Source organism: Neomonachus schauinslandi, chromosome 1, assembly GCF_002201575.2.
Source record: "Neomonachus schauinslandi chromosome 1, ASM220157v2, whole genome shotgun sequence".
Lineage (NCBI taxonomy): Eukaryota > Metazoa > Chordata > Mammalia > Carnivora > Phocidae > Neomonachus > Neomonachus schauinslandi.
Window position 1 is genome coordinate 83898548 of NC_058403.1, and position 10154 is coordinate 83908701.

At 37.3% G+C, this 10154-nt stretch overlaps 1 protein-coding gene across 1 annotated transcript in view; it reads left to right on the top strand.

Moving 5' to 3' along the window:
• The window catches only part of CCDC39 (coiled-coil domain containing 39), a 48548-nt gene that overhangs the window by 26694 nt on the left and 11700 nt on the right, over positions 1-10154 (top strand). The window contains 2 exon segments of the mRNA XM_021692499.1: positions 5655-5792; positions 7960-8168. Of these exon segments, the coding sequence (XP_021548174.1) occupies positions 5655-5792; positions 7960-8168 (347 nt within the window).

Genomic DNA, 10154 nt, shown 5'->3' on the forward strand with positions numbered 1-10154 from the left:
ATGATTTTATTCATTTGGGTCCGTTCTCTTTTCTTTTTGATAAGTCTGGCCAGGGGTTTATCAATCTTAATTCTTTCAAAGAACCAGCTCCTAGTTTCATTGATCTGTTCTACTGTTCTTTTGGTTTCTATTTCATTGATTTCTGCTCTGATCTTTATTATTTCTCTTCTCCTGCCGGGTTTAGGCTTTATTTGCTGTTCTTCCTCCAGCTCCTTTAGGTGTAGGGTTAGGTTGTGTATTTGAGAACTTTCTTGTGTCTTGAGAAAGGCTTGTATTGCTATATACTTTCCTCTTAGGACTGCCTTTGCTGCATCCCAAAGATTTTGAACAGTTAGTTGTGTTTTCATTTTCATTTGTTTCCATGAATTTTTTTAAATTCTTCTTTAATTTTCTGGTTGACCCATTCATTCTTTAGTAGGATGCTCTTTAGCCTCTATGTATTTCTTTCCAACTTTCCTCTTGTGACTGAGTTCTAGTTTCAAAGCATTGTAGTCTGAAAATATGCAGAGAATGATCCCAGTCTTTTGGTACTGGTTGACCTGATTTGTGACCCAGGATGTGATCTATTCTGGAGAATGTTCCATATGCACTAGAGAAGAATGTGTATTCTGTTGCTTTGGAATGGAATGTTCTGAGTATATCTGTGAGGTCGCTGGTCCAGTGTGTCATTTAAAGCCTTTATTTCCTTGTTGATCTTTTGCTTAGATGATCTGTCCATTTCAGTGAAGGGGGTGTTAAAGTCCCTACTATAACTGTATTATTGTCGATATTTCTTTGATTTTGTTATTAATTGGCTTATATAATTTGCTGCTTCCATGTTAGGGGCATAGATATTTAAAATTGTTAGATCTTCAGGTGCCTGGGTGGCTCAGTTGTTAAGCGTCTGCCTTCGGCTCAGTTCATGATCCCAGGGTCCTGGGATTGAGTCCCGCATCGGGTTCCCTGCTCGGTGGGAAGCCTGCTTCTCCCTCTCCAACTCCCCCTGCTGGTGTTCCTGCTCTTGCTCTCTCTCTCTCTGTCAAATAACTAAAATCTTTAATTGATTCTTGTTGCGTAGACCCTTTACGTATGATATAGTGTCCTTCCTCATCTCTTATTATAGTCTTTCATTTAAAATCTAATTTGTCTGATATAAGGATTGCCACCCCAGCTTTCTTTGATGTCCATTAGCATGGTAAATGGTTTTCCACCCCCTCACTTTAAATTTGGAGGTGTCTTTGGGTCTAAAATGAGTCTCTTGCAGATAGCATATCGATGGGTCTTGTTTTTTTATCCAATCTGATAGCCTGTGTCTTTTGATTGGGGCATTTAGCCCATTTACATTCAGGGTAACTATTGAGAGATATGAATTTAGTGCCATTGTATTGCCTGTAAGGTGACTATTACTGTATATTGTCTCTGTTCCTTTCTGATCTATGTTACTTTTAGGCTCTCTCTTTGCTTAGAGGACCCCTTTCAATATTTCTTGTAAGACTGGTTTGGTGTTTGCAAATTCTTTTAGTTTTTGTTTGTCCTGGAAGCTTTTTATCTCTCCTTCTATTTTCAATGACAGCCTAGCTGGATATAGTATTCTTGGCTGCATATTTTTCTCATTTAGTGCTCTGAATATATCATGCCACTCCTTTCTGGCCTGCCAGGTCTCTGTGGATAGGTCTGCTGCCAAGCTAATGTTTCTACCCGAGCTGCTTTTAGGATTTTCTCTTTGTCTCTGAGACTCGTCAGTTTTACTATTAGATGTCGGGGTGTTGACCTATTTTTATTGATTTTGAGGGGGGTTCTCTGTGCCTCCTAGATTTTGATGCCTGTTTCCTTCCTCAAATTAGGGAAGTTCTCTGCTATAATTTGCTCCAGTATACCTTCTGCCCCTCTCTCTCTTTCTTCTTCTGGCATCCCAATTATTCTAATATTGTTTCATCTTATGGTATCCCTTATCTCTCAAATTCTGCCCTCGTGATCCAGTAGTTATCTCTCATTTTCTCAGCTTCTTTATTCTCCATCATTTGGTCTTCTATATCGCTAATTCTTTCTTCTGCCTCATTTACCCTAGCAGGTAGAGCCTCCATTTTTTATTGCACCTCATTAATAGCCTTTTTGATTTTGACTTGGTTAGATTTTAGTTCTTAGATTTCTCCAGAAAGGGATTCTCTAGTATCTTCTATGTTTTTTTCAAGCCCAGCTAGTATCTTTATAATCGTCATTTTGAACTCTGGTTCCGACATCTTACTAATGTCTGTATTGATTAGGTCCCTGGCAATGGGTACTGTCTCTTGTTTTTTTGTTGTTTTTTTTTTTTTGAGGTGAGTTTTTCCGTTTTGTCATTTTGTCCAGAGAAGAATAGATGAATGAGAGAACAAAATGCTAAAAGGGTAACAATGACCCCAGAAAAATATACACTAAGCAAATCAGAAGAGATCTGAAACTGGGGGGAAAAGAAAGGGAAAAAAAATTTTTTTTTTGATCAGGCTGGTGAATAGAACAGCCACACACTAGATTTTGGGTGTATTTTGGTCTGTTAGGAGAAACTGCCTCCCAAAATTTTAAAGAAAGAAAAACTTATATATATACAAAAATAAGGGTAAATACGATAAAGGGATGGAATATGACTGTAAAGATGAAAATTTAAAAGTATTTTTAAAAAGGAATTGATAAGTTTGTTGAAAAAAGAAAAGAAAAATTTAAAAAAAGAAAAAAAAAGGAGAGAATGTGATCACGTGGGAGACTAGAACAAAGCCATATACTAGATTTAGGGTATGTTTTGGTATGTTAGAAGAAACTGTATCTCAAAATTTTAAAGAAAGAAAAACATATATATACACAAAAAATAAGGTTAAATACAATGAATGGATAGAATTTGTAAAGTGAAAATTAAAAAAGATTTTAAAAAAGCAATTGATAAAATATGTTGGTTGAAAAAGGAAAGAAGAAAAATTAAAAAAAAAAGAAAAAGAAAAAATAAAGAAAATTAAAAAATTAACTTTGAAAGACTAAAGAATAGTGGGGAAAAAAAGCCACGAATTCTCTGTGCTGTATTCCCCTAGTGCTGGAGTTTTGCTGTTCTCATTGATCGGTATACTTGGTCTTGGCTGGATGTTCTTGCTGATCTTCTGGGGGAGGGGCCTCTTGCCATGGTTCTCAAATGTCTTTGCCCGAGGTGGAATTGCCCCGCCCTTGCCAGGGGCCAGGCTAAGTAATCTTCTTGGTTTGCTCTTGGGAGCTTTTGTTCCCTGAAAGCTTTCCGTACAGCTTTGGAGGATGAGAATGAAAATGGTGGCCTCCCTGTCTCTGGTCCTGAAGTTGTGGAGAACTCGGGGCCCCACTCCTCAGTGCGCCCCCAGAGAAAAGCAGCCAATCACTCCCGTCTCCCTGGTCTCTGGCCGCACTCCATGCTCACCTGGCCTGTGACTGAGAGTTTCCATCTCTGGCACACGACCCCATTAGAGACTCCAAACCCAGCAGATCCCTGCGGTGTGCTCCCTCGCCGCTCCTCCCAGGGGAGGAAGGGGAGTCTCCCCAGATCTGCCGCTTGTTGGGTCCCTGCTGGAGGAGCAGTTCCCCCACTGTGCTGCGGATCATGGTTTATGGCAACCCCGAGCTGAGAGCCCACACCTTGGCTCTGTCTCTGCAGCCGGCTTCCCCGCTCTGGTACCTGGGAGCTCTGCCGCACTCAGGCATCCCCGGTCTTTCTGTGACCTTGAGGGTCCTGAGACCACACTGTCCCAGCGAGGGTCCACGCCCCGCTTAGCCCCTAGAGTGACGTCCCTCAGCAGAGCCAACTTCTAAAAGTTCTGATTTTGTGTCCGCTGCTCTATCACTTGCCAGTAGTGGCTGACGGAGGCTCCCTCCCTGGGCTGTCTATCTTCCCAAATATCGCCTTGGATTCACTTCTCCGCATGTCCTATCTTTCAGAAAGTGGTCGCTTTTCTGTTCATAGAATTGCTGCTCTTCTTTTCTTAGATCTCCTGTTGAGTTTGTAGGTGTTCAGAATGGTTTGATCCCTATCCAGCTGAATTCCTGGGTACTCCTCTGCCATCTTGCTCCTCCCTCTCAGTATTGCTACTTTAAAATTTCTGAGCCCTAGTTAACTGAGCCTTAGTTAACTCATCTATTAAATGAAAGAAAATATTTGATATTATTTTAGGGCATTTGGGAGGATTAGAAGCAATGTGTATCTTAACACAGTGCTTTTAGTAGGTATTCAATAAATGATTTTGTTTTAATTACATAGAATATGAGGAGAATATTAATGCTACAGAATGATAGGAGGGTGACATTTGTATGCAAGCATGTTTCTTGACCCTGGTATGAATTGTGTCTGTTTTGCTGTGTGGAAATTGTTCTAGTGTTCTGCCTTTTAACTACTCTGGGGCTCTGTCCGTTATACAGTTGACTAGTACTTTTGCCTATCCCAACTCTGGTTTTAACAGAGAGATAAATAAATTAAAAGAAATGCAAGTGAAGTTTCAAAGATATTAAAGCTAGTTAACCTTCTAATGAAGGTCTGATCTTCTCAATAGTACCATGAGATTGTCAAGTCATTCTGCATTACCTCTCCCATGCCATTCCATTTCCTATTTTGCATAATAGAAACTAATTCCTTCTGGTTGAAAATCACCTTAAGTTAAAATTTTTTCATTCTAAAAGTTAATTTTATGAAATCACATCTTTATACAAAAAAAAAAAATTCCTCTTCTTACTGTCTTGCTGTAATCTTAGGTCTTGATACCTAAGAAAAATACAGGCAATGAGAGAGGCATAGGAGGGAGGCAGAGAGAAAGAGAGAATAAAAGACAGAGGGAGAGAGGAACAGAACTAGGTCTTGAAACTAGAAAGTTTTTGCTTTAGGTACCCAGAGGGGACTACGAGCACAAACCTTGTTCCGAGGTCTGGGTGAGTGGAGAGATGTAGATTGTTATAAAGCTAGGAAACTGATATCTGGGTATGTGTGACACATTTATGCATCTGATGGACTTAGATCTTTTCTAGCATTTTTCTCTCTAGCAATATGTGATTATACATGTAATTAAATAGTAGTAAGAATTCATGACCCTTCTATGTGTCAAACACTGTTGAACATACTCTTTGACAGTAACATCTTTGACAGTAACAGCAGCTCAGAGAGGTGGGTACTGTCATCTCCATTTTAGAAATGAGGAAACTAAGGAAGCGTAGGTTGCCCACCAGGGTCAGATGGCTAATGTATAATTATGGCCATCTGATTCTAGACCTTGTACCATGAACGAAAACCCTATGCTTTTTTAGACCGTGAAGGTTTTTGCCTTCTGTGACGTGGGTTGAATCAAATAATAAACTTAAAAAGGTGAGCTGTGTACTGAACCAATGCTTGGCTTCCTCCTCATATTTCTCCCCATAAATGACAATCCCCCAATAATTCAGGTCGAACTGTACATAATATTTACTGGAATTACTGAACCTAAACCAAATCCAAAAAATCAGTAAGTGATAAAAATGAAAATGTTTCTATGTGAATATCCCCATGTACTATATTAGAAACATTAGAGCACGAAGAATGAGATTTAAAAATCGAATTATTATAAATATTCAATGGAGCATATAATTTAATGTAAGATATGTTTAATACTATGTATTTAATGTTATTTTAAAATATGTATTTCACCTCTTTTCCCTTTTTATAGAATGATCTTTATTTTATCAAGAAGTCAAACAGTAAAAATTGTGATGAAAAACAGTTCCTCATGACCAAAATAAATGAACTAAACCTTTTCAGTGACAGATCAGAGAAAGAACTTAATAAAACCAAAGCTTTGAAACAGGTGCAGTAAAATCATATGTGTATGAAATATTAAAAACCACATTTTAATGCTAACTATAGAAAATTTTAAAAATATACCAATTTATAAAGATGAAAATAAATCACTGTATACAAGATAAGGTGTTAAAGTTATATTATTTCCTTGTAGTCTTTTGAAGAAAATTGGCTTTATATATATTATTTTTTAAAAAATTTAAATATATTCTCTATTTCCATGTATGTTTGCAAGCATTAAATATTGAACATTAAATATTCTTTAAAAATTATTTTTAAAGGCTTTCTACAGTTTATTGCATGCAAGTTACCATAATTTATTTAACCATCTCCTGTTTTTCGTGTTTCTTTTGTGTTTATTTCCAATGTTTGGTTATTCTAAATAGTACTATCAGGGGCGTCTGGCTGGCTCAGTCAGTGGAGCATGCGACTTTTGTTCTCAAGGTCATGAGTTTGAGCCCCACCTTGGGTGTGGAGCCCACTTAAAAAAAAAATAGTACTACCATATACCATGCATATATATCACTGTATAGTTATTTAATGAGTTAGGAAAAATTTATAATTGTATAATTATGGTCCAAAAAGAATGAATATTTTCAGTATCTTGAAACTATTTTCTTTTTTTAAAAATATTTTATTTTAGAGAGAGAGAGCACGCATCAACAGGGGGAATGGCAGAAGGAGAGAGGGAGACTCTGAAGCAGACTCCATGCTGAGTGGGGAGCTCCACAAAGGACTTGCTCTCATGACCCTGAAATCATGACCTGAGCTGAAACCAAGAGTCGGGCGCTCAACTGAGCCACCCAGGTGCCCCCAAACTATTTTTAAGCCAAATTGTCTTTTTCTAGAGGGTTCATTTAATACTCCCACCAGCAGTGTGTAAGCATTCTATTTTACACACCACCAGTAAGGCTGGATATTATAATTTATAAAATTATGAATTTGATGGGCAAACATTGTATTTCATTGTTTTAGTCTATATTTTTTAAGTTGGTGACACGTGAAAACATTTCATGTTTCAACATAAAATTTAAAATATTTATGTTTAAATAAAAATGTTTAAGGGTGCCTGGGTGGCTCAGTGGGTTAAGTGTCTGACTTTTGCTTTCTGCGCAGGTCATGATCTCAGGGTTGTGGATTGAGCCCCGTGTGGACTCCGCACTGTGCATAGAGCCTGCTTGGGTTTCTCTCCCTCTCCCTCTCTGGTCCCCTCCCCCCGCCACTTGTGCATGCTCTCTCCCTTTCGAAAAAATGTTTAAAACATTTTTTTCCAGTATGTTATATTCCATAATCTTTCTTTTTTGGATTTCTAGATTTTTATCTTAGCTCATATTTCCATTAGAAGGTTTGTATTTTTGAATTGCTTTGCAAAAGACCTTCGTATGTAAAACTATTAACTCTGTCATAAATATTGTCAATATTTTTTCCATTTATCTTTAAATTTTATTCAGTTTTTTGACATTAAAAACTTTTTTTAACATCAAATATTTGTTTTTCCCTGCATAATTTTTATACTTAGAAACTTCTTTGTCATACTAAAAATCAAACAAATGTTTACTATTTCAGTAACTGCATTGGTTTTCTCTCTTACATTAAATTTTTCATTAATCTGGAATTTATTTTTGGTACATTTGAGATGTAGGGATCTAATCTTCTCTCCACCTGAAAAGCTATGTTTTGAAATAATAAAGCCTTATGTTCTGGAGTGTTTGTTTCTGGGCTTTCTATTCTGAAAACTGATCTATTTGTGTACTCTTGTGTCAGTACTCTATCCATGACTGAATTGTTTAGAACAAAAATTTATTTACATGTTGTTTTGTGAGATTTAGTTTAGAATATAAAAATTTTCATCCACAGGACTATATAGGACTATATTCCTGGATTATAAGTTTCAATTTTGGGAATAACTTCTTCCTTTTTTTTTTTATTAGTAAAACTCAAATTTCAAATTGAATTATAATAAGACTTGAAATAAATCCTTTTCTTAAAAAGTGAAGAGAAACCAAGAGTCATCACTCAGAGCAATCTAAATTTAATCCTAGTTACCTTGGTCAGTGGTCAAATTAGAAAAAGTTATATTTTCAAGTTTGACTTCTATGGCAATAAAAGAAAATATTATGGATTGGGTATAATAGTAATTATTTCAGTATCTGACAATTTTGTTATGTTGACAGGATTTGATGATAGAAGACAATCTTTTAAAACTTGAGGTTAAACGTACTAGAGAAATGCTTCACAGTAAGGCAGAAGAAGTACTTTCTCTGGAAAAAAGAAAACAGCAATTACACACAGCTATGGAAGAACGAATTGAAGAAATTAAAGTTCACAAAACAATGCTTGCTTCACAAATAAGATATGTTGAGCAAGAACGGCAGAACATAAGGTAATAATTCGAGTTTTAAAATACTGCTAAAATTTTTTAAAAATGTAAGCGTCATATCAGAAGAACTGACTGGATGATCATCTTTTTCTTACTTATTTGAAAAGGCTTTTAATATATTGGACATATCTTAGTCATAAACCTATGGTTTTTCCTCCTTCTTTTCTTTGGCTAACTCCTAATTCTTTAGATTATCCCTTTTGCAATGAGATCACTAATTCCCTTGGAACTGATTTTCGAGTATTTTTTTTTTTTAAAGATTTTATTTATTTATTTGACAGAGAGAGACATAGTGAGAGAGGGGACACAAGCAGTGGGGAGTGGAGAGGGAGAAGCAGGCTTCCCGCTGAGCAGGGAGCCCGATGTGAGACTCGATCCCAGCACCCTGGGACCATGACCTGAGCCAAAGGCAGACGCTTAATGACTGAGCCACCCAGGCGCCCTCGAGTATATTTTGTGGGGAGAGTTCAATAACATGCTTCGCCATGGCTGCATTTATTTATTTATTTATTAAAAGATTTTATTTATTTATTTGACAGAGAGAGAGAGACAGCGAGAGAGGGAACACAAGCAGGGGGAGTGGGAGAGGGAGAAGCAGGCTTCCCACTGAGCAGGGAGCCTGATGTGGAGCTCGATCCCAGGACCCTGAGATCATGACCTGAGCCAAAATCAAGAGTCAGATGCTCAACGGACTGAGCCACATAGGTGCCCCTACCTGCTACTTTTAAAAATCTTTCTGTCTATGTTATTTCCTTTAAATCATTTCATTTTTGGTTTGTTACTAGCATTGTAGAAATACAGTTGATTTGTATATATTAAGAATCCATTAACTTTGCTTAAACTTTTATTAATTCTGACAGTTGATCTGTAGATTCTAATTTCTAGGTATTTCATTTACATCAATTGCAAATAACAGTTTTGTGTCTCCCTTTTCAGTCTTTATAACCTTCCATTTCCTCCTTCTTCCAGCCCTTGGTAACTACCATTCTTTCTGTCTGTATGAATTTGACTGCTTTAGATACTTCATGTAAGCGGAATCATGCAGTATTTGTCTTTTGTGACTGGCTTATTCCACTTAGCATAATGTCCTCAGGTTCATCTATGTTGCATGTGATGCAATTTCCTTTTAAGGCTGAATAATATTCCATTACATGTATATACCACATTTAATGTATCCATTCATCTGTCCATGGATGTTTGGGTTGCTTTACCTCTTGGCTATTATGGATAAAATGCTGCTATGAACATTGGGGTGCAGAGATTTCTTCAAGTACCTGCTTTTGATTTTTTTGGCTATCTAACTGGAAGTGGGATTGCTGTATCATATGGTAGTTCTATTTGTAATTTTTTGACGAACTGCAATACTGTTTTCCATAGTGGTTGCATCATTTTACAGTTCCACCAATAGTGCACAAGGGTTCCAGTTTCTCCATATTATTGCCAGTACTTTTTTAAAAAAGATTTTATTCATACGATACAGATAGATACAGTGAGAGAGGGCCAGTACTTTTTTAAAAAAAGATTTTATTTATTTATTTGATAGAGTGAGCACAAGCAGGGGGGAGCAGAGTGAGAGGGAGAGGCAGACTCCCCACTGAGCAGGCAGCCCAATGCGGGGCTCGATCCCAGGACCCTGAGATCAACACCCGAGCCAAAGGCAGGTGCTTAACCGAGTGAGCCACCCAGCGCCCCTGCCAGTACTTTTTTTTTAAAGATTTATTTATTTTTTTTATTTTAGAGAGAGATCAAGAGAGTGCACTAGTGTGGGGAGGGGCAGAGGAAGAGGTAGAGAATCTCAGGCAGACTCCCCACTGAGAGCCCCCAGGACCCTGAGATCATGATCTGAGCTGAAATCAAGAACCAGCAGCTTAACTGACTAAGCGACCGAGGCACCCTGCCAATATTTTCTTTTTTTCCTTTCTTTCTTTCTTTCTTTCTTTCTTTTCTTTCTTTCTTTCTTTCTTTCTTTCTTTCTTTCTTTCTTTCTTT